Genomic DNA, 24,557 nt, shown 5'->3' with positions numbered 1-24,557 from the left:
GAATTACTGTTCATAAACATATACTGAAACCATTCATGGTACCTACAGTAAATATAAATTTGGTAAATATATATTTCCCATGATCCGAAAAGCTGCGTGTGTTTTTAAACCATTTCACTAGGAAACTGAAATTATTTAAAATGACCTTTTATTTATATATATATATATATATATATATATATATATATATATATATATATATATATATATATTTGTGTACGGCACATTACGAGGACGTTAGGCTATGATAATAAAAGAAGCAGTATTAGTAATAGCAAGTCAGTTGAGGTGTGCCGAAACTGACGTGAGGTTAGGCCTGTAAAAGAGGGCCCACCTAGGAGAAATGATAAATTGAGGGTGCGGTGGGAGGGGCACTTCCGGGTTCGTCGCTGAGAGGTAGCTGGATTGAAGTACGTTATATAGGGCAAGTTTGTGCCTCCCACAATTACAGGCCAAGCCTTCTATATATAAATCAATGATTTGTTCTCATTAGCGAAGATCATTTTGGGATCAGCGCTTCTGTTAATAAAGCAAAATGAGTCTTAAAATGCAGTCTCCATTCGCAGAGCTCTGTCCATTAAAGCAGTCATACATGTTAAATTGCTGCAGTCAGCGTTTCTCCTAACGAGCAGTTTTTTTGTTTTTTTACAGCCCGTACAGCTATTAGAGAATCACAATGTGTTAATGTCTATGCAGTTATTGGTTTATAAAGCTTCACGTTTAAAAAGAAAGTGTCTGAGCCACGAACGTACTGCGTGAAGTAGGTAATACACCCTTCCCAAACATCAAGTGACCATAACTCCAAATATTCCGTAGTCCTTGGGGAATCCAGCATGCGGCCAATTAATGCTTCAGATTCAGGCAGCTTCCCAATTCTGTTTTAGTGGGGGAACTAATAAAAGCTGGTCCACTACGCATATCACAGCTGGCCTCAGAGTCCCTAGCTAGGTCATGATGAGGACTGCCATGCCCATTGTCTTACCACTATTGCACTGATGAATAAATATGGCGTGCTAGATGTTTCTCAACTACATTTCCCATGAGACTCAGCTTCTCCATTTTGATATGATGTCCATAACATCATACTTCAATATGACCCTTTCACATAATTTGGGACTTTTCCTATCATCCTCTCATAACATGGAAACTGCACTTCCTCGTGATAAATAGGTGTGACTCTGTCAAGCCTTGCGTGGCAATACATGGCTGAGAGATTGGGGAAGCTGGGAACTTGTTTGTCCAACACTCGCAGCTTATGATTGCTGGTTAGGTCTTACTTATAATGAACAAATAGTTTCCACAACACCAGTATGTCTGCAGGGGGGCTACAGGTGTCTGGGAGAGAAAAAAAATTTTGTAGAACCACCGCAAACCAATATAAGAGTGCTCTTTAAATTTATAGGTTTTATAAATGTTATATGTGCTCAATATTTTGTATTGTTGATAACAAAAAACATAACTGAAACACACCAAATTAATGCCAGGACTAGTAGCTGGACATCGGGGTAATAAATGGAAAGTCACTTGGCTTGCTCTGGTTACTGCAGATCAGATATTGGGAACACCAGACCGCTATTACGAACCAGACTGAGAAAGGAATTGTCTGGGAATATCTGAACGAAATGTCCAAAGCTGTGCCCCCACTCATCAGCAAAGATGTTCCTCAAGGCGATTAAAATCAGTGAACCAATGAGGAGAAAGAGCAAGGAAAGCACCTTTACAATGTTTAATGCAGGAATGTTTAGGCTGGGGCTCTCCAACTGTAGAGGACCACACTATCCATAATGCCATTGAGCCAAAAGAGAGCATCGTAAGTGCAGAATATTACATATTCTACATGTTCCTATTCAAATACACATTAAGGTGTGTCTGTCTAATGGGTTAAAAAGAACAGATGGTGTTTGCTATTCTGTACCATGAGGACTCTGGAATGTGATGTATAGGGATATTGGGGGTAGGGTCCTTATATGGCGAGAGTCTAAATTAAAAGTTATGACGTAATTTTGCCTATAAAGAACTGAGGACAAAGGGCCACGCTCTCTCTTCCTCCAACGATTTGCTCTCCTCTCCAGGTGTGTCCCTGACGTGCTGATACAAACACGACTACCTAAGATCTCTCACACTCTGTAACGTCTTTAAGATATACCATCTGGTAAGGATATTATTGATTGCTTTTGAAGTAGAATAATGCATATTTTTTATAAAGAACGTCAGATTGCGTATTAATACTTTTTGGTTAATATAGATGTATATTAACCTGGCGGGCCTTTGACCAAAGAAGATATATATAAATAAAAGATTTATTCAATGGAGAAAACACCGCGCAGTTTTTACAGTTAGCAAAGAAGTTTAATCCCCAGAGCACCAACCACTTTCTAACCTGCTTTGATCATTTCTTCCTTACACTCGATTTACGGAGAATTGTAGGCAGAGCAACCTGTAACAGCTGGAATGGTTAACAGTAAGCCATCACTGAGCTGCGACTGAGCAGAAGAACTAGGATTGGTGATAAAGTACGGTAGATGTCGGGAAGTAAAACAACCACAGGAAGTGTTTGTCGGCTGAAATTCTATAAGGATCTCTTCCGAGGATTCACTACCATTCTAAAACAGGTTTTTGTCATTTGCCATCAGTCTCGCAGGTGTGTGAGGTTAACGAGCTTCTGGCAGGGAGAGGAACGCTGCACCGTCACAGCACCCCTCTACTTCTGCTAATATGATGCCTAGTGTCATTACCGGTTCCAGGAGTGCCACGTCGTCACTGCGACCCTGTTCCTGCTTTTTGAGGTTGCAGAGGTGACTCCAAAATCTGAGTCCACCATAATATTTAAATTACATTTCCAGCCCCATGGTCTTTGCCTTGTAGTGGTTTCCTCTTGGTTCCTTGCATAGTGCGTTATATATTCTCTGGTTATGTGATTTCAGCTGGTTTGTTTGACCTTCCTGACCTCTGTACTCCTGATCTGGCTAGTTCTATTCCCTTATTTCTGATATCCTGATCTTCTATTACGTTTACGCTATTTACCTTTCTGTATGTTAAATCCGACAGGATCCCTTGTCAATTTGGCAGGTACTACAATTTGGCAGTTTTCAGGCCTCTTGTTGCATGGTGATGACCTTAGGGTGCATGAGAATATCCATTTTTTTTTGTTGCCAAAAAGCTTGAAAATAAAAGTGAACTGACTTCTCTCAAATAATATTCCACTTAATGGTGAAATTCCCCTGACTTCTGAACAAACTGCTGAGGATGTCATCAAGACGAATTTCACTTCTTCATCATCCGTATGAAATATTTCTTAAGTGTGAGCGTACTCTGTTCTTTGCTAAAATGGGTTAACCCTTACGGTGGTGCCAAACAGAACCCAGATGGATTGAACCAAAAGCCTAAAAACTGCTCCATAATAACAAGCTGCAGTTGTTATGGTAGTGATGTGTTCGATATTGGTTTATTGATACGATGTTCTTTCCAAGCCCTGTCATTATTATATTTATAACGTACACAACACATTAGTATAAATGAACATATCAATCCAAGAAGCGATGATAAAGACTACTCATCATATATAAGTAATTAAGCCTCAATTAACTTTTATATGCATAATTTCCCTCTAACAAATGCTTAATCTTCACTATCCAAGAAGAAATAAAAAATCTTCTCACTAAGTGAAGATGCTTTCTGTCCCCTTCCCACCCAGTAAGAAAAAAAGTGGTGTTTATTCGTAAACTTTAAATTTTGGGGGAAAAAATGAAGAGAGACAATGGCAAATTTTAGGCTAAACCAGTCACTGTAACTATCCCCCATCATGCCTAATTTTTCAGTTCAACTATTTGGACCTCAGAGTGTGCATTTCCCTGTTTAGTAAATAAGCCCCAGAGATTGGTGGTGTGCATAATTCCCCTAAACAGAGGAGGATGCCAGCTGCTCGTTCGGAAAACCTAGGGATGAACTATGGCAGAGCTTTTGTGTGTTTTCACTAATCCGAGCTGTAATTTGTGCCTGTGTTGATGACCTGGGGAAAGTAATCCTGCGACCGTGGCTTTATTTATGAAAGTCTGAATACAGCACACGATTTGCAATGCAGCAGCTGTTTGCGGACAGCAGTGCTATATGTTAGCTGTAGCAAAGCAGGTGGATAGAGCATCGTAAATATAAAAACTGAACTTTACTGCCAGTCCTGAACATCCTGAGGAAGAGGTGAGCAGCACAGAGAACCATGATTTCATCACTGAGCAGCCTCGGGAGACCACCTTACAGCTCCACGTTCATTCACATAAATGATGTCTCTTGGTGAGTGATTCCTTCTAAGTCATGGCACAGGGAGAGGAGACGTTTATGGTGAATATATACCTGTATATATGGGGCTACAGATGATACCACATGGCAAGTGTTCCAGGGCTCTGAGGAGTGGCTGCTGTAACAGGTGGGGATGTCACTGTGTAAAACTACAGATAGAAAAAAGGAGGAAACAAGGACCAGAGTGAAGAGACACAGAGAGGCAGGTGGCATACTGGTTATAGTGATATTATGTATCTACAGATACTGAGCTGATAGGGAGGGCAGAGAGGCGGGTGGCATACTGGTTATAGTGATATTATGTATCTACAGATACTGAGCTGATAGGGAGGGCAGAGAGGCGGGTGGCATACTGGTTATAGTGATATTATGTATCTACAGATACTGAGCTGATAGGGAGGGCAGAGAGGCGGGTGGCATACTGGTTATAGTTATATTATGTATCTACAGATACTGAGCTGATAGGGAGGGCAGAGAGGCGGGTGGCATGCTGGTTATAGTGATATTATGTATCTACAGATACTGAGCTGATAGGGAGGGCAGAGAGGCGGGTGGCATACTGGTTATAGTGATATTATGTATCTACAGATACTGAGCTGATAGGGAGGGCAGAGAGGCGGGTGGCATGCTGGTTATAGTGATATTATGTATCTACAGATACTGAGCTGATAGGGAGGGCAGAGAGGCGGGTGGCATACTGGTTATAGTGATATTATGTATCTACAGATACTGAGCTAATAGGGAGGGCAGAGAGGCGGGTGGCATACTGGTTATAGTGATATTATGTATCTACAGATACTGAGCTGATAGGGAGGGCAGAGAGGCGGGTGGCATACTGGTTATAGTGATATTATGTATCTACAGATACTGAGCTAATAGGGAGGGCAGAGAGGCGGGTGGCATACTGGTTATAGTGATATTATGTATCTACAGATACTGAGCTGATAGGGAGGGCAGAGAGGCGGGTGGCATACTGGTTATAGTGATATTATGTATCTACACATACAGAGCTGATAGGGAGGGCAGAGAGGCGGGTGGCATACTGGTTATAGTGATATTATGTATCTACAGATACAGAGCTGATAGGGAGGGCAGAGAGGCGGGTGGCATACTGGTTATAGTGATATTATGTATCTACAGATACTGAGCTGATAGGGAGGGCAGAGAGGCAGGTGGCATACTGGTTATAGTGATATTATGTATCTACAGATACAGAGCTGATAGGGAGGGCAGAGAGGCGGGTGGCATACTGGTTATAGTGATATTATGTATCTACAGATACAGAGCTGATAGGGAGGGCAGAGAGGCGGGTGGCATACTGGTTATAGTGATATTATGTATCTACAGATACTGAGCTGATAGGGAGGGCAGAGAGGCGGGTGGCATACTGGTTATAGTGATATTATGTATCTACAGATACTGAGCTAATAGGGAGGGCAGAGAGGCGGGTGGCATACTGGTTATAGTGATATTATGTATCTACAGATACTGAGCTGATAGGGAGGGCAGAGAGGCGGGTGGCATACTGGTTATAGTGATATTATGTATCTACAGATACTGAGCTAATAGGGAGGGCAGAGAGGCGGGTGGCATACTGGTTATAGTGATATTATGTATCTACAGATACTGAGCTGATAGGGAGGGCAGAGAGGCGGGTGGCATACTGGTTATAGTGATATTATGTATCTACACATACAGAGCTGATAGGGAGGGCAGAGAGGCGGGTGGCATACTGGTTATAGTGATATTATGTATCTACAGATACAGAGCTGATAGGGAGGGCAGAGAGGCGGGTGGCATACTGGTTATAGTGATATTATGTATCTACAGATACTGAGCTGATAGGGAGGGCAGAGAGGCAGGTGGCATACTGGTTATAGTGATATTATGTATCTACAGATACAGAGCTGATAGGGAGGGCAGAGAGGCGGGTGGCATACTGGTTATAGTGATATTATGTATCTACAGATACAGAGCTGATAGGGAGGGCAGAGAGGCGGGTGGCATACTGGTTATAGTGATATTATGTATCTACAGATACTGAGCTGATAGGGAGGGCAGAGTGACATAGGATCCACAGTCACAGGTGAACTCATCGGATGAGCTAAGCTATCTCTTGGGACTCGATGCTGTGATTAAAGATTGATCTCTGCTAAAGCAAGTCTGTGGGACCATTGCCAGTCACAGGATGTCACCCTTTATATATCTGACTATACTACCTGGGAGGCTTCACATGGCATTTTACTATTCCAGCTGTGGGCATTTCTAAACAGTGGATGGGATTTTGGCAAAGGTTATGGTTAAATTATATTAAATACATACAAACCAAAAAAAGGTACCTCAACAAATACACACAGACAGAGAGACAGACACAGAGACCGAAGAGAGGGAGAGAGAGACACAAACATCATGTCAAGAGACAGAATGAGAGGAAGACAGACACAGAGAGAACCTGACCTGACATACCGTGAAGTGGAAACAAAGAAAGACAAAACAGGAATAGACTGACAGAAAGTGAGAGAGAAAGAGACTGACAGAAAGTGGGAGAGAGAGAGAAAGAGACTGACAGAAAGTGGGAGAGAGAGAGAAAGAGACTGACAAAGTGGGAGAGAGAGAGAAAGAGACTGACAGAAAGTGGGAGAGGGACTGACAGAAAGTGGGAGAGAGAGAGAAAGAGACTGACAGAAAGTGGGAGAGGGACTGACAGAAAGTAGGAGAGAGAGAGAGAGAGAGAGAGAGAGAGAGAGAGAGACAGAAAGTGGGAGAGGGAAAGAGACTGACAGAAAGTGGGAGAGGGAAAGGGACTGACAGAAAGTGGGAGAGGGAAAGAGACTGACAGAAAGTGGGAGAGGGAAAGGGACTGACAGAAAGTGGGAGAGAGAGAGAAAGAGACTGACAGAAAGTGGGAGAGAGAGAGAGAGAGTGTGAGAGAGAGAAAGAGACTGACAGAAAGTGGGAGAGAGAGAGAGAGAGAAACTGACAGAAAGTGGGAGAGAAAGAGACTGACAGGAAGTGAGACCGGGAAAGAGACTGACAGAAAGTGACAGAGAAAGAGACTGACATTATATACACACAATATATATAAATAAACAAACACAAACACATGAAACGTGTTTCTCTCTGCTCACACACAAGCAGGAGCGCAGTGAAGGTGCCGGACTGTTTGTAGAGTGTGAGCGATCAGAGAGTGTCGAGGAGGAGGAGATTACAGAGAGATGTGAGGTGTGGGATTTGCTTGGAGCTGTGACTGGATACGGAGAATGAGATGGGATAGAAGGATTAATGCTGCATCTCGTCCCATGGTCATGGTAAGTAAACTTCCCACCTGACACTGACATCATGTGGACAGTCACAAACAGCTAGCTTTCATACACCTACCCAACTTATACACAACACCATCCTTACAGCATCTTACAGCTGCAGAACACACAGACTGGTTCAACAGAATTTTAAGCACATAACCCCCTTATAGCAGATGACTTGCCGAATCTGTCTGGATATAAAAAAGATGTATCTAACCCATTTCTTATTAACAAATTAAATACGCTGAGACAAAATGTGTCCGAAGAAAGGGATTTTATTATTTAGGAAAATCATTTCTCTTTTCTTCATGTACCGGTGAATATTTGAGTGAAAATTATTTCAGCCAAAGCGTAAAATGTGAGAATGTATCTCTGAATGCAGTATGTGTATGCCTTTGTATCGTTTCATCCATTTCTCACTTGCTCTGTAAAATCCTTAATTGACAGTTTGCTGCTCTGAAGTGACAGATTTTAACCAGCAATGCCTATAATCTCCGGAGGTAGCGAACAAGACTACAGCAACCTGAGCTACACCTCCAGCAGTACCCTTACCCAGCTCTTCCCAATAACTGTCCAATCACAGACACTAAAGGGAGTTAGGTACAAACGGGCTCAGAGGATTTATGACCCGAACGAGCTCTGCACGGTTGACCTGAAACGAGAGGTGATTATTAATGTTGGAGGAATTAAATACCTTATGCCTTGGAGTACTTTGGATGAATTTCCCATGACCAGACTTGGAAAGTTAAGGTTTTGCAATAGCTATGAGGAGATCATCCAGATCTGCGATGACTTTGATGAAGACACCAATGAGTTCTTTTTCGACAGGAATCCGTGTGCTTTTGGCATGATTGTCAGCTTCCTGGCCGCTGGAAAACTCAGGCTCCTGAGAGAGATGTGTGCCTTGTCTTTCCAGGATGAGTTGACGTACTGGGGCATCGAGGAGTCCAATTTAGAGAGATGCTGCTTGAGAAGGCTCATCCAAAAATTGGAAGAACTGGCAGAGATACGAAAAGAAGAGGAAACTCAGAGAAACAGGGAGACAATATGTGTCCTAGAGGACAATACCAAGGTTGGCCATTGTATGAGCAAACTGAGGGATATGGTGGAGAACCCACAGTCAGGGATTCCGGGAAAAGTATTTGCCTGTCTCTCTATTTTATTTGTAGCTACTACTGCTATAAACCTATGTGTTAGCACCATGCCGGACCTCCGGGCAGAAGAAGACAGGGTAAGTCTGATGGTGATACTTACATAATGGTACCATAGCTGTTGTAGTTTACTGGTTGGGCATCACGAGAAACATAGTTCTCAACAGCTATTTGTCAATGTTCAAGCTGTCCCTTGCCTATATCAGTTACATAATAAATTAAAGGGTTTACAAAATGGTCACTGAGGGAGATATATGGCTATTATGTCAAATTTACCTTTTCGTTTGTTAAACATAATTGGAAAAACTTTGAATACTTCAAAGAGAATCAATTTGGCTAAATACCATGTTCCTTTTCTAACCATTTAAAACATCCAATACCTAATTTATATCTTAGTTTTAATTCAGCCTGAACGTATCCCTCTGCAAAATAGGTTTTCAGTCTTCTGTTTAATACCATCTACACAGGAAGGCAATTCAATCAATCTAACACTCTGTAAACCCAATCTACTCAGCTCCTTCCACGCAGCCTTTTGTCTTAACATAGTTTTGAGATGGTTTTAATATACTTGTAATTAACATTATCTGTCAATCAAGTGCCACTTGTGTTCTTAAAATATTTATTTTTTGATTTCCCTCGTGCCAGTCTGATCTCTTATTGGAATAGTAGAGTGGAGACGTCATTTATGATGGAATGAAATTAGAGTATCATCTTACAAGACCACTTCGCTCTCCTTCCGATCTCTTATTATACTTCCCCTAATTTAATTGATACTACAGGTTCCAATCTCTCCATTGTATCTGCAAACATTTTTATCATACCCCCATACATACCAGGAAACTATGTACATATGAAAGAATGATATCATGATATGTATTTCAGGGTGTACACCATATCCACTGCATGCATCCTGTGCAGCACAGAAAAATGAATTGGTTACTTTCTAAACAGTGAATTTGTAGTGAAATTTAAAAATTCAGCCTAAAACAGACAAACGTGTGAGTACAGCCAAGTTACATACTTTTTTGTACTTTTTAATTCAGCAAAATGTATTGTTTTGGAAATAAATCATAGAATCTCAAAAATGCTCTGTACATTCTATGAAAAGACACGTGGGACCTATTTCAAGCCACTAATATGCATAGAAGGGTTTCTACTAATTGTGTATAACAAATACAAAACGCAGATTATACAGTAAAGCGCTATGGGGTGGGGGGTGGGGGGAGTCACAGAAGTGATAAACAGAGCATTTAGACAATCTGAATGATAGTCACTAGTTAGTGAAACATTATACAGATCACATTAACTTCATATAGACATGTTCATTTCTGGTCTTTGAATGTCAAGGAGTGTTAAAAGATTGTTACTGAAAAAATTGTTCTGTCTCTTTACCTCCTCCAATTTATAGATAAACAGCTGATTGTAAGCTCTTTAGCACAGACTCTAAATGATTATCTTAACAGTGAAGGGGGAAGCGGATCTCTTGTGATATTTACAATTATTATTCTGCTAAGTAGAACTGATATAATCATTTATACGTCAATAAGTGTAGTTTGGAAACGATGGGCTATGGGATATGGTGGGATTAACCCTTGCAATGTGGCAATGTTTATCCCGAGCTTCTGAATTAAATTAGAGGTCCTATGAGGAAGGTCAGAGGTCACGCATTTGGCATTTCCAGTGTACTCAGTCCTGGTGTGCCCTTACAATAATGAGCGCATAGGAAAGCAGGTAATAAATAAAATATAAATGAGATCTGAGACTCGCTAGAGGGAAAACAGATGAAGACAGAGTAACTAACTAGAGAGCAGAGAAGTTCATTAACGAGAAGATCTTAGGAGTGCTCCTCCATAATTTGTACTTTGTGAATTAACAATGACCCTGGAACAGAGCCTGCCCCACCTGCACATCCGCGCTCTCTGATAGTGAATAAGGGGTATATTGCACTCCTTCACAGAGCAAACAATACAAATTCCTACCATGGGTGTGGGATGGCTACGGATTAAGCAGTTCTCAATGAAGAGGTATTTGTTGTATAATGTCGCTTGATAGATCTAATACTGCTCTGTATAAACGTCTAGCCAGTGTTATCATGGACCCATAGATCAGATAGCATTCTATACATTAAACTATGGTACTTAATCTACATCATAAACATATATTTATTTTATTGTAAAGTTATTTCTTTAATAGAACACTCCAAGCACCATAAACACTACAACGAGTGCCAGGAGTGTCTTGGCACCTCTCTGGAAAAGTGGTCAAACTGTTTGCAAGCCACCTGACAATCTGGAGTGGTGCTCCATGGATGAGATTCTGGCTCTCCTGAAGATTGTGTCCAGTGACCGACAGACCAGGTAACATTCGCAAACTGTTTGACTACTTAGCCAGGGAGGGGGCTTCTACCACCAAAAACATTAGGGTGCGCTGTAGTGCTTATGGTGCTTGGCATGTTGCTTAAGCCAACATTTGGAGTGATTTGCAGTGTTCTCACTGTCAAAATCCGTTAGTGTAAAAGATAGTTGGGTTTTTAATGCCCTCCAGCCTTGCTGTTGTCAGAGAACAAGGATCAATGTCCTCCTCTTAGCAGTGCTGTATTTACAGTGAGGCTAACAAGGCATTTGACTGGGGTGGCACTTTTAGTGGGGGGGAGGGGAGGGAGTCGCCCCCTAAGCACCCAGGCAGATGCCTTGTTAGCCTTGATTCATGGGGGCCCAAGAGATGGACAGCCAGCTTAGGGCCGCACCGAGGCGGGCAGCGAGGGATCATTGCCCTCTGAGCTCTTCCTGTTCAGCTCCCGCCCAGGAGTAATGCCAAAGACGGAATATGATGTCACTCCGGCTCCCAGCATCACTAAACGGTGCACAAGAGATTTGAGCAGGATGATTACAGCTCCCTCACCACCTCCATTTGCCGCCTGTCCACCCACCCAGCAGCACAGGAGCCAGCCCAGCAGCAGCCAGCCCAGCCAACAACAACAGATCGCGCAAAACAGCCCCACTGGACCCCAAGGAAAGACTTCACTCCAGCACCCCCAAAAGAGGCTGGGTGGATTTAAATTAAAATAAAAAAATAACACCGTGCATCTAACGTGAGCATGGAGTGTCCCTTTAATAATATAAACCCACCCAGTATAACTAACTGTAACCTAACCTACACAGTGCACCTAACGTGTGTGGGAGCCTGGAGTGTCCCTTTAATAATATAAACCCACCCAGTATAACTAACTGTAACCTAACCTACACAGTGCACCTAACATGTGTGGGAGCCTGGAGTGTCCCTTTAATAATATAAACCCACCCAGTATAGCTAACTGTAACCTAACCTACACAGTGCATCTAACGTGTGTGGGAGCCTGGAGTGTCCCTTTAATAATATAAACCCACCCAGTATAACTAACTGTAACCTAACCTACACAGTGCATCTAACGTGTGTGGGAGGCTGGAGTGTCCCTTTAATAATATAAATCCACCCAGTATAACTAACTGTAACCTAACCTACACAGTGCACCTAACGTGTGTGGGAGCCTGGAGTGTCCCTTTAATAATATAAACCCACCCAGTATAACTAACTGTAACCTAACCTACACAGTGCCTCTAACGTGTGTGGGAGCCTGGGGTGTCCCTTTAATAATATAAACCCACCCAGTATAACTAACTGTAACCTAACCTACACAGTGCACCTAACGTGTGTGGGAGCCTGGAGTGTCCCTTTAATAATATAAACCCACCCAGTATAACTAACTGTAACCTAACCTACACAGTGCATCTAACGTGTGTGGGAGCCTGGAGTAACCCTTTAATAATATAAACCCACTTAGTATAACTAACTGTAACCTAACCTACACAGTGCACCTAATGTGCGTGGGAGCCTGGAGTGTCCCTTTAATAATATAAACCCACCCAGTATAACTAACTGTAACCTAACCTACACAGTGCATCTAACGTGTGTGGGAGCCTGGAGTGTCCCTTTAATAATATAAACCCACCCAGTATAACTAACTGTAACCTAACTTACACAGTGGACCTAACGTGTGTGGGAGCCTGGGGTGTCCCTTTAATAATATAAACCCACCCAGTATAACTAACTGTAACCTAACCTACACAGTGCATCTAACGTGTGTGGGAGCCTGGAGTGTCCCTTTATTAATATAAACCCACCCAGTATAACTAACTGTAACCTAACCTACACAGTGCATCTAACGTGTGTGGGAGCCTGGAGTGTCCCTTTATTAATATAAACCCAGACAGTATAACTAACTGTAACCTAACCTACACAGTGCACCTAACGTGTGTGGCAGTCCCTGCACTCCTCCAATTAAATGACAGGATCACGTTTGGGTAAAAATTAAATGATCACGGCGGGATTAAAAGGACAGGATCACGGCGGGGTTAGAAGGACAGGATCACGGCGGGGTTAGAAGGACAGGATCACGGCGGGGTTAGAAGGACAGGATCACGGCGGGGTTAAAAGGACAGGATCACGTCGGGGTTAAAAGGTCATGATCACGGCGGGGTTAAAAGGTCATGATCACGGCGGGGTTAAAAGGTCATGATCATGGCGGGGTTAAAAGGTCATGATCACGGCGGGGTTAAAAGGTCATGATCATGGCGGGGTTAAAAGGTCATGATCACGGCGGGGTTAAAATGGCAGGATCACGTCGGGGTTAAAGTGGCAGGATCACGTCGGGCTTAAAATGGCAGGATCACGGCGCGGTTAAAATGGCAGGATCACGGCGGGGTTAAAATGGCAGGATCACAGCCGGGTTAAAAGTACAGGATCACAGTGGGGTTAAAAGTACAGGATCACTGCAGGGTTAAAATGACAGGATCTCAGCGGGGTTAAAATGACAGGATCACAGTGGGGTTAAAATGGCAGGATCACGGCGGGGTTAAAATGGCAGGATCACGTCGGGGTTAAAAGGTCATGATCACGGCGGGGTTAAAAGGTCATGATCATGGCGGGGTTAAAAGGTCATGATCACGGCGGGGTTAAAATGGCAGGATCACGTCGGGGTTAAAGTGGCAGGATCACGTCGGGCTTAAAATGGCAGGATCACGGCGCGGTTAAAATGGCAGGATCACGGCGGGGTTAAAATGGCAGGATCACAGCCGGGTTAAAAGTACAGGATCACAGTGGGGTTAAAAGTACAGGATCACTGCAGGGTTAAAATGACAGGATCTCAGCGGGGTTAAAATGACAGGATCACAGTGGGGTTAAAATGGCAGGATCACGGCGGGGTTAAAATGGCAGGATCACGGCGGGGTTAAAAGGTCATGATCATGGCGGGGTTAAAAGGTCATGATCACGGCGGGGTTAAAATGGCAGGATCACGTCGGGGTTAAAGTGGCAGGATCACGTCGGGCTTAAAATGGCAGGATCACGGCGCGATTAAAATAGCAGGATCACGGCGGGGTTAAAATGGCAGGATCACGGCGGAGTTAAAATGGCAGGATCACGGCGCGGTTAAAATGGCAGGATCACAGCCGGGTTAAAAGTACAGGATCACAGTGGGGTTAAAAGTACAGGATCACTGCAGGGTTAAAATGACAGGATCTCAGCGGGGTTAAAATGACAGGATCACAGTGGGGTTAAAATGGCAGGATCACGGCGGGGTTAAAATGGCAGGATCACGTCGGGGTTAAAGTGGCAGGATCACGTCGGGCTTAAAATGGCAGGATCACGGCGCGGTTAAAATGGCAGGATCACGGCGGGGTTAAAATGGCAGGATCACAGCCGGGTTAAAAGTACAGGATCACAGTGGGGTTAAAAGTACAGGATCACTGCAGGGTTAAAATGACAGGATCTCAGCGGGGTTAAAATGGCAGGATCACGGCGGGGTTAAAATGGCAGGATCACGGCGGGGTTAAAAGGTCATGATCATGGCGGGGTTAAAAGGTCATGATCACGGCGGGGTTAAAATGGCAGGATCACGTCGGGGTTAAAGTGGCAGGATCACGTCGGGCTTAAAATGGCAGGATCACGGCGCGGTTAAAATGGCAGGATCATGGCGGGGTTAAAATGGCAGGATCACGGCGGGGTTAAAATGGCAGGATCACGGCGCGGTTAAAATGGCAGGATCACAGCCGGGTTAAAAGTACAGGATCACAGTGGGGTTAAAAGTACAGGATCACTGCAGGGTTAAAATGACAGGATCTCAGCGGGGTTAAAATGACAGGATCACAGTGGGGTTAAAATGGCAGGATCACGGCGGGGTTAAAATGGCAGGATCACGGCGGGGTTAAAATGGCAGGATCACAGCGGGGTTAAAATGGCAGGATCACAGCGGGGTTAAAATGAAAGGATCACAGCGGGGTTAAAATGAAAGGATCACAGCGGGGTTAAAAGTACAGGATCACTGCAGGGTTAAAAGTACAGGATCACTGCAGGGTTAAAATGACAGGATCACAGCGGGGTTAAAATGACAGGATCACAGCGGGGTTAAAATGACAGGATCACAGCGGGGTTAAAATGAAAGGATCACAGTGGGGTTAAAATGGCAGAATCACAGCGGGGTTAAAATGGCAGGATCACAGCGGGGTTAAAATGGCAGGATCACAGCGACAGCGGGGTTAAAATGAAAGGATCACAGCGGGGTTAAAATGGCAGGATCACAGCGGGGTTAAAATGAAAGGATCACAGCGGGGTTAAAATGGCAGGATCACAGCGGGGTTAAAAGTACAGGATCACAGTGGGGTTAAAAGTACAGGATCACTGCAGGGTTAAAATGACAGGATCACAGTGGGGTTAAAATGACAGGATCACAGCGGGGTTAAAATGAAAGGATCATAGTGGGGTTAAAATGGCAGGATCACAGCGGGGTTAAAATGAAAGGATCACAGCGGGGTTAAAATGACAGGATCACAGCGGGGTTAAAATGACAGGATCACAGCGGGGTTAAAATGGCAGGATCACAGTGGGGTTAAAATGAAAGGATCACAGCGGGGTTAAAATGTCAGGATCACAACGGGGTTAAAATAAAAGGATCACAGCGGGGTTAAAATGACAGGATCACAGCGGGGTTAAAATGGCAGGATCACAGCGGCGTTAAAATGACAGGATCACAGGGGGCGTGGCTTGACCGCCGAAAGTGATGGCCGCTTAGGCAGAGAGCTCTGCACCCCGACCGGTCCAAAAACCACGCCAGACGCGAAACACCCGCTCACCAACACCTGAAACTGACAGCAGAACAACGCAGAAGGTTAAGGAGATGGCCCAATACAAAAAATCGGGAAACAAACGGAGAGACGGTACTCCATCCGTAGCCGACCTCCTCACAACGCCTAGGCCGCAAGCGCACAAAGATGGCGGCGGCCACGCGAGCGCGGACTCCCCAAGCTCACCGAGCACCAGGGACCTGAATGCCCCGACACAGCAAGCCACAATATCAGATATAATGCGGTCACTGGCAGAAGTGAAAAACTTTTTAGCCGGGGAGATCGAAAGATCGGCAAGAGAAGTCAAGGCCGAAATACAGACTGTGGGGCAACGTACTGAAGCCCTGGAATGGCGGATGGACCAGGTAATAACGGCCCATAACGAGACTGCCACTACCACCAACGCCCTCCTGTCCAGAGTAGCTGAATTAGAGGCAGAAGTTGAAGATGCTTCCAACAGATCGAGAAGGAACAACCTGAGGATAAAAGGCCTGTCTGAAGGTATTAAAGATACAGACATCCAGAAGGTACTTACAGACATGTTTAAAACACAGCTGCCAGCTATCCCTGACCACATGTGGGTGATAGACAGGGCGCACCGGGCACTTAGGGCCAGAGGACCCCCCAATGGCCCACCCAGGGACGTGATTATGAGGTGGCACTTCTTTTCCACCAAAGAGGCCATCATCAAAAGCACCAGACGTCATACGTATACCCTAGACGGCACCACACTCCACTTATACCAAGATATAGCACCAGCAACGCTTGCCAGGCGCAGAGAGTGGAAACCTATAGCTGACCTAGTCAGAGCCAAGGGGCTGAATTTCGCCTGGGGACACCCCTTCAAAATGCTTGTGTTTAACGGGCCTCGCCCTACCGTGCTCCTGCCCTCGGCGGACCCCAGAGCCTTCTTGAGGGACCTAGGAATTGAGATCCCGGCAGACTTTCATCTCCCCCAGAGGGGTATCCAGGCGCTAGGACTGTTACCCAGGGAAGGCGAAGCACTAGACGGCATCGCACCTTAACGCATACTAACGGATACTAACAGACCCCCTTACACCACATCGCCTCCATTGCATATTCAAACGATCGAAACCCCCCCATATGGCTCCCCAACTCAGCACCACAAGTAAAGTTGCTTCACACAGAGTAAATCACCAGAGACTCCCTGAAGACCAACTGCTACCCAAGCAGCCCCACCACGACCTGCAAAGCAAATTTATCACACAGGCCGGAGCCGGATTTTCACATGCTCCACCATTGCTGGTTTATATTGACTTTATCTAAACAAGCAGGGACATAAGAGCAGCAACAGAGATGCCCCCCACCGGTTTTTTTTCTTCCTTATTTCTATTTTTGCTGTAAATACGTGTTTGGAAACCTGAAGAAACGACAACTCGGCCGAAGAAAGTAGTAAGGGAACAATTACAAGAAAGGAAAGAGACAATTTCTTAAGAGCGCCTTTCATCGGTTCTCTCCGACTACCGCCCAAGAAAGAACCATCTAAAGAAGAAGCCGACCGCCATGGGTTGATAACACAGGGCGAAAAGACTTTGCCTATGCCTTCCATGAACTCAGGCAATCAAGGGTGATGTATTGATCGTAAAGCAACACGAGCCTATACCGGCAGTTTCGATAGACGGACTGAGAGCACCACCCGACCATACCCTCCCTGATGAATATGGCCCCTGTCGGAGTGAATTACGGACTATTATATCCACCTCATATACAACGAGACACGCAAGTTTCACCCTGTGTTGTGTATTTATGCATATTTATGTTTACTTCCTTATTAACGGGGAGGGAGCAGCTCAAGCGGTAGGGGCAATAGACCCAGGGAAAAGATTGCCAACCACACACCCCCTCATCCCCACCCCACCCATATTGGAAGCGGTATACCATCAAGACTTAGTGGATAGGGCCACCCAACTTAAGGGAACATAGGAACCGGCAGGGCCGGAGAGTAATCAACACACCACTATGTGGAAGAATCATCCCCTCATTATCTCGGGACACACCAGTACACTTGGGTTAGGGGGTAGCTTGGGTAGTCACAGGGGGGAATCCCATATATACTATACCTTTATGTAAAACACTCAGTGGGGGCGAACAGAGACAGGAAGATTAGGCAGCCCCATAGGATTGATAAGGGGTGGATGCCCTAAATTATGTATTTTCCTTATTTTTCTCGCTCTCGCTCTAAACCTGATTACGTTAAAACTTCTTAAGTTAATATTTGTTGTATATATTGTTGTTTATACATGCTACACGTGACGGGACACATAGACGACCCGACTTTCGTACACAGGTATGACCAGGGAACGGGTGACAAATAACAGCACTATAAGGACCGACACCGGGGTGCTCGGCGACTGATTACCCCCTCCGCGCTAACACTTGGTACCGCGGGGCGGGTAGTCACCCCCCGAGACACCCGGCACTAGTTGATAAGACCGGGGCACTTTCCCGGAGTTTTCTCCGACTACCTCCCCCCCCCCCCCTCCTCAAACTACCTTCCCCTACTCCCCCCCCCCCCCCCCCATCCTTCCACCTATCCACCCCCCATCCCCCTTCCAGCCCGACCCCCGTCCGGGCTCGAGTCTGGTGGGCCCATCGGGCGATTCCCGGGGAACAGCAGGGCTCGAGAGGGGCGCTCGACGGCGGGGCATAGTCTTGCTGCACTAGCGACTCAAGGTAACCTCAAAGGCTCCACAACATGGCGACGTTAAAATTTACCTCCCTTAATGTAAACGGGTTAAACACACCGACCAAAAGACGCTTGCTAATGAGGGAACTGAAAAGACAAAAGACGGACATAGCTTTCGTACAAGAATCCCACCTCCTGCGCTCAGCCCGGATCCAGTTGAAAGACCATATATACACCAGGGTGTATTCCTCCAGGGCCCTAGTAAAAAAGAATGGTGTAGAAATCCTCCTACACAAAAATTGCCCCTTCATAGTACAATCGACAAAAGCGGACACGTCGGGAAGATATCTAATCGTCTCAGGGACGATCCATGCTACCACATACCACCTCATCAACATTTATGCACCCAATCAGCCGGACCCAGGTTTCTGGGAACAAATACAGGCTTTAACCCAGGCCCTGTCATACGGCATCGTAATCCTAGGGGGCGACATGAACGCCACTCACTGCCCAACAGTGGACCGCAGCACCCCTACTGGGGGACAGAGGGCGCAAAGCACGAGGGGACAGGACAAACTCCTAACACAATTCATACAGCAGGCAACACTATTTGACCCCTGGAGGCTGCGGAACCCAGGAGTGAAAGATTACACGTTCTTCTCGGCCGCACACTCCACATACTCTCGCATTGACATGTTCCTGGTGAACCAAACCGGGATCCCGTGGGTGCAAACTGCACATATTAACCTCATCACTTGGTCGGATCATGCCGACGTAGAACTCACCCTCAGGATCCCGGGACCCAAACCGCCATGGAAATGGCGACTTAACAGCACACTCTTAAAAGACCCAGAGACAGAGACGCACCTTAGGGAGGAAATTCTGACTTACTTTAGAGAGAACGATCACCCTGAGCTGACCCAATCCACGATATGGGCCGCACATAAGGCGGTACTGAGAGGCACCCTAATAAAAATAGCTACCCGCAGAAAGAAACAGAGAGCTGAAACCCTCTTCGGGCTCCAAAAGGCGCTGAGGGGGGCAGAGGCCAAACATAAACAAGACCCCACACCTCAGGGACTACATGACCTCAGGGAGCTTCGACATAAAATCAGGTCAATAGCAGTAGAGGATCTGGGGAAAGACTTAGTTCGCAAAAAACGCTTCTACTACGAACGCTCTAATAAGATGGACACCTTGCTAGCTAGGGCGCTGAACCCCAAGCCCACCTACCATACCATTTCGGCCATTAAAAATAAACAGGGTCAAATAACCCAACACCCAGAGGAGATTAATCAGATATTCACAGATTTCTTTGCAAACATCTACAACCACTCACCAACACTCAACAACGACAACGCGGACCATATAAAAGAAGTAGCAGACTACGTAGCTAAGACTAACATACCGAGACTAGCCCCGGAAGCTCTACACACCTTAGGGACCCCAATAGATGAGGAGGAAATTAATAAGGCGATCACAGACCTTAAGGGCAACAAGGCCCCAGGACCAGATGGCTTTGATGGCTCCTACTATAAGATCTTTAGAGACGCATTGACACCCAACCTAGTGAAAATGTATGCAGAATGGATGGAGGGTGGGTGCCCCAATCCAGACATGCTCACGGCTGACATAGCGCTTATACCTAAACCAGGGAGAGACCCAATCGAACCCTCCAACTACAGGCCCATTTCCCTGATTAACTTTGACGTTAAGATCTTCGCGAAGATTTTGGCCACAAGACTTAACCAACTCCTAGGCACGCTAGTCCACCCGGACCAGGTTGGTTTTGTGCCAACAAGACAATTGTATGAAAACACCAGGAGGGGGGCAGACATCATATGGTGGGCGACGAGATCTCGAACGCCTTCTCTGATCCTTTCCCTGGACGCGGAGAAGGCGTTCGATAGAGTGCAATGGCACTACCTATTTGCGCTTCTCGAACAATTACGGATGCCAGAAACCTTCATACAGGGCATTAAAGCCCTCTATGCCCAACCGAGGGCGCAAACCAAGGTACCGGGAGCGACCCCGACCCCGTTCACGACAACCAACGGCACGAGACAGGGCTGCCCCCTCTCCCCCCTACTCTTTGTCCTCTCGCTGGAACCTCTCCTGCAGAGGATAAGAGAGGATGAGAACATCTCGGGCATACAGGTGGGAGGGGAGGAGTTCAAAGTGTCTGCATATGCGGATGACGTCCTGGTCACACTAACCGAACCCGCTCAATCCCTGCCTCGACTGGTGACGATACTGGAAGAGTATGGAAGCGTCTCGGGCTACAAAATTAATCTAGATAAAACGGTAGCCATGCCTATAGAAATGGACAAGGCAGGGACGGACAACATAAAAAACACCTACCCCTTCAAACTCACACGATCAGACTTCAAATACCTTGGTGTAAAACTCACGGCAGACCCTGAGAGGCTATTCAGCGCCAATTACACGCCCACCATCCAGGCGCTCTGTAGGGACCTAGAAAAATGGCACGAAAGGCCCATATCGTGGATTGGTAGGATGCATGCAGTCAAAATGACGCTGCTCCCACGTATTTTGTTCCTATTTCAAGCCCTTCCAACTAAAGTCACCAAACAAAATCTACAAGTACTACAAACACACATAGACAATTTCATATGGGCACAAAAAAGACACAGGATAGCTCGACAGACTCTATATCGACCTAAAGCGAAAGGTGGACTGGGACTCCCGAACCTCTATCACTACTACCTCGCAGCCCAACTGGCCCAGATAGTAGCATGGCATACACCGGAGGGCACACATAGATGGGTCGACCTCGAGACTAAACTAATGCACACTGACCTCCCTCAATTTTGGATATGGGTACCAAAACAGGACCGACCTTCACTGCAAACATCTTGCCCAGCGATCCTCAACTCCGTAAGGATCTGGGACTTAACTGCCACCAAATTCGCCCTGACACACACACCCTCACCGCTGACTCCGTACTTACGGAACAAAGCGTTTGGGCCCGGGCTGAGCGCACGAGACTTCAGGGGGTTAGAAAGCACAGGAATGCAAAGATATAAACATATGTACATAGGGGATTCCTTCAAATCCTTTGAAACCCTGCAAACTACAGCACCCCTAACGACCAAGGACGTCTTCCGCCACATGCAGTTACGTGACTTTGCCAGACTCCCAAACATAAAGAAAGCAGCCCAGACCCCTATGACATTTTACGAACGACTATGCGACGCCGAAACAATCCAAAAAGGGATGATCACCACAATTTATGCTCAGCTCAGTGCCCCAGACAGAGGAACCGCAGACCCAAATTACATACACCAGTGGGAAACTGATTTAGGGGGAACAATAGAAGGAGAGGACTGGGTAGACATATGGGAGGCAACAGCAAAGACGTCCATCTGTGTGCTTCAACAGGAGCAAGCATATAAGATGCTCATGAGGTGGTACACCACACCTGCTCAACTCTATAGAATGGGAAAAACAACGACAGACACATGTTGGAAAGGATGCGGGGGCAAAGGCACCTTCATCCACATGTGGTGGGAATGCCCAGAGGTGACTAAATTCTGGAAAAGTACCCAAACACTACTTCAAGAGGTCCTAGCACGACACATAGATCTAGATCCCTGGGCGATCCTCCTATCCAGACCCTATGACTGCCTTTCTAAACAAGAACAACGACTACTAAATAAACTTACGCTGGCGGCTAGAAGGGCACTGGCACAAAAATGGCTACAGCCCACGGTCCCTACTGACACCGACGTAATAGTCAAAATTAAAGACACTTATCTGATGGACAAACTGACTGCTCAAGTCAGACATACAGAAAAATCATTCCAAAAAATCTGGCAACCATGGGAAATTTACGCCAATGAATAAGTCCAAAACAACCGAGAGCCGCGGGTTGCGGCCCGGCGTGCTTCCGCCTACCGGGCGCCCCAACGGGCACAGTACCTCCACCTCCCATTTCCTCCCCCCCCCCCCCCCCCCCCTCTCACCCGTAACTCCCAACCTACCCTATCCTACCCCCTTCCAGAATGACTGATCAGTACCTCAGAGGGCTTGACATACCAGACAAGTAAGACTACCTCCAATAGGTAGAATAATGCACTACGACGCAAAAGGCGAAAAGTAACTGTGTTAGTATACAAAGCACTACCTAGCAAACACAGAAACTCCACGCCCACCAACAGATTGCCAGACCCAAATATAAATAACTGGTAAACATGTTACGAAATGTAGTACTGAACTTTATTAACCATGTTAATAGACACTTAGTTTTATTTTTTCCTTGTTTCATTTTGATACTTGGGCTTCCAACGCCCGGATTCTGGAAAACCAGCGCCGAGCGGCATAACCCTTTACACTCATGTATAATGACACGATATACATCTTGTTAAAACACTGTATTACATGTACATGAAAGACCCCTGCGAGGGTCATCTACTGTATTTTTTGATGCCGTTGCGGATGCTGGAACAAAAATAAAGAATTTAAAAAAAAAAAATGACAGGATCACAGCGGGGTTAAAATGACAGGATCACAGCGGGGTTAAAATGGCAGGATCACAGTGGGGTTAAAATGAAAGGATCACAGCGGGGTTAAAATAAAAGGATCACAGCGGGGTTAAAATGGCAGGATCACAGCGGCGTTAAAATGACAGGAATACAGCGGGGTTAAAATGGCAGGATCACAGCGGCGTTAAAATGACAGGAACACAGCGGGGTTAAAATGGCAGGATCATAGCGGCGTTAAAATGACAGGAATACAGCGGGGTTAAAATGGCAGGATCATAGCGGCGTTAAAATGACAGGAATACAGCTGGGTTAAAATGGCAGGATCACAGCATCTGCTCATTGATAGGAAGTGGTCTGGGTTACTTGAGTGGTCTTATTAAATCATATATTATTGGTGATTTTCAGTGTTTTATTCATTAGTTCTAATTTAAGAAAAGTGATGGTTCCAATTCAGAATATATAGAAAAATTATATTAAAACCATATGGAGGATATGAGATTCAAAAGAATAAAGTATAATCAGCAATGTAGGAAATCACAAGCCCGAAGTGTCACTAATAGGTCTCTTTACTAAACACAGAATTTTGTCTGGATGGACAAAATTTTGAGGAAGAAAAAAATAATTTGCAACAAACATGGCAATTCTAAGATGTATTAAAGCCAAATCCATTTGATGCCTCGTTTAACATTGATGCTGGCCCTGGGGGTGGGGCCACTAAATTACCTGGGTGAAGGGACCTGGTCACGGGTCCTCCCATTGCCCCCACAGGCATCGGGTAGGGGCTTAACTTATACATTTTTCTTTTGTCAATTCTCTACAATGCACAGTTTGGTGAAGACACAAGATAAACACTGCCAGATCACCTACTCATGGCTTCCAATAAATATCTATAAATGACTGCAGCATAGTACCCGGAATTACTTTTTTAACCTTTTCATTGAGAAATCATTTTAGTGACAGTGCCACTTGATCTAGAGGTAGCAGACCCAGTATTGAAGTTGCAGTCCACCGATTGATACCGATTGTGTCCCACCCACCCCGATGTGGTTCAACCAGCGAGAAAGCCCTCACGTCATTATTCATGAAGATCTATTACCACGGTCACTAAAAGCAATTCTAACCATAATAATGTGATCAATCTTTATAATGAAGTGCATTTAAGGGATACTTTATTACCAATATATATCACTTAGATTCTACACAGGAGTGCTGTATGCAATCTACCCAGCTGCATATTGGCAGTCCTTTCTTAATGAGTGTAATATAGCTCACTATATCGCTGTGGTGTTACCTTGTGAAAGGTCATTGTTCCAGTTTCATTGCAGTAACCATTGTGTAGCCTTGGGAGATCAACCTCGGCTCTCCAGCCGTCACTGGACCTCCATCTATTAATTTATGGCCAGAAGAGAATTAAGGGTAAATATTATGAACCCAATATCAGATGGAAAGTTAAGGACTGGACATAAATAGACTAGACCAGGGGTAGCCATTAAGTAGATCTG

The 24,557-nt window shown here is 45.3% G+C and overlaps 1 protein-coding gene across 2 annotated transcripts in view; it reads left to right on the top strand.

Annotated features, from left to right (window-relative positions):
* The first annotated feature begins 4,212 nt into the window (after positions 1-4,212).
* The window catches only part of KCNG4 (potassium voltage-gated channel modifier subfamily G member 4), a 44,745-nt gene continuing 24,400 nt past the window's right edge, over positions 4,213-24,557 (top strand). The window contains exons 1-2 of one of the 2 annotated variants that reach the window (XM_063437273.1): positions 4,213-4,287; positions 8,043-8,826. In XM_063437273.1, coding sequence (XP_063293343.1) covers positions 8,077-8,826 — 750 coding nt within the window. In that variant the 5' untranslated portion in view covers positions 4,213-4,287; positions 8,043-8,076. Of the gene's footprint in view, positions 4,288-7,550; positions 7,602-8,042; positions 8,827-24,557 lie in introns of those variants that run through there. The other variant, XM_063437272.1, reaches the window with a different exon arrangement.

Source organism: Pelobates fuscus, chromosome 12 (assembly GCF_036172605.1).
Source record: "Pelobates fuscus isolate aPelFus1 chromosome 12, aPelFus1.pri, whole genome shotgun sequence".
Taxonomy (NCBI): Eukaryota; Metazoa; Chordata; class Amphibia; order Anura; family Pelobatidae; genus Pelobates; species Pelobates fuscus.
Note: the sequence above shows the minus strand (reverse complement) of the source record. Positions and strands in the feature narration are given on the sequence as shown.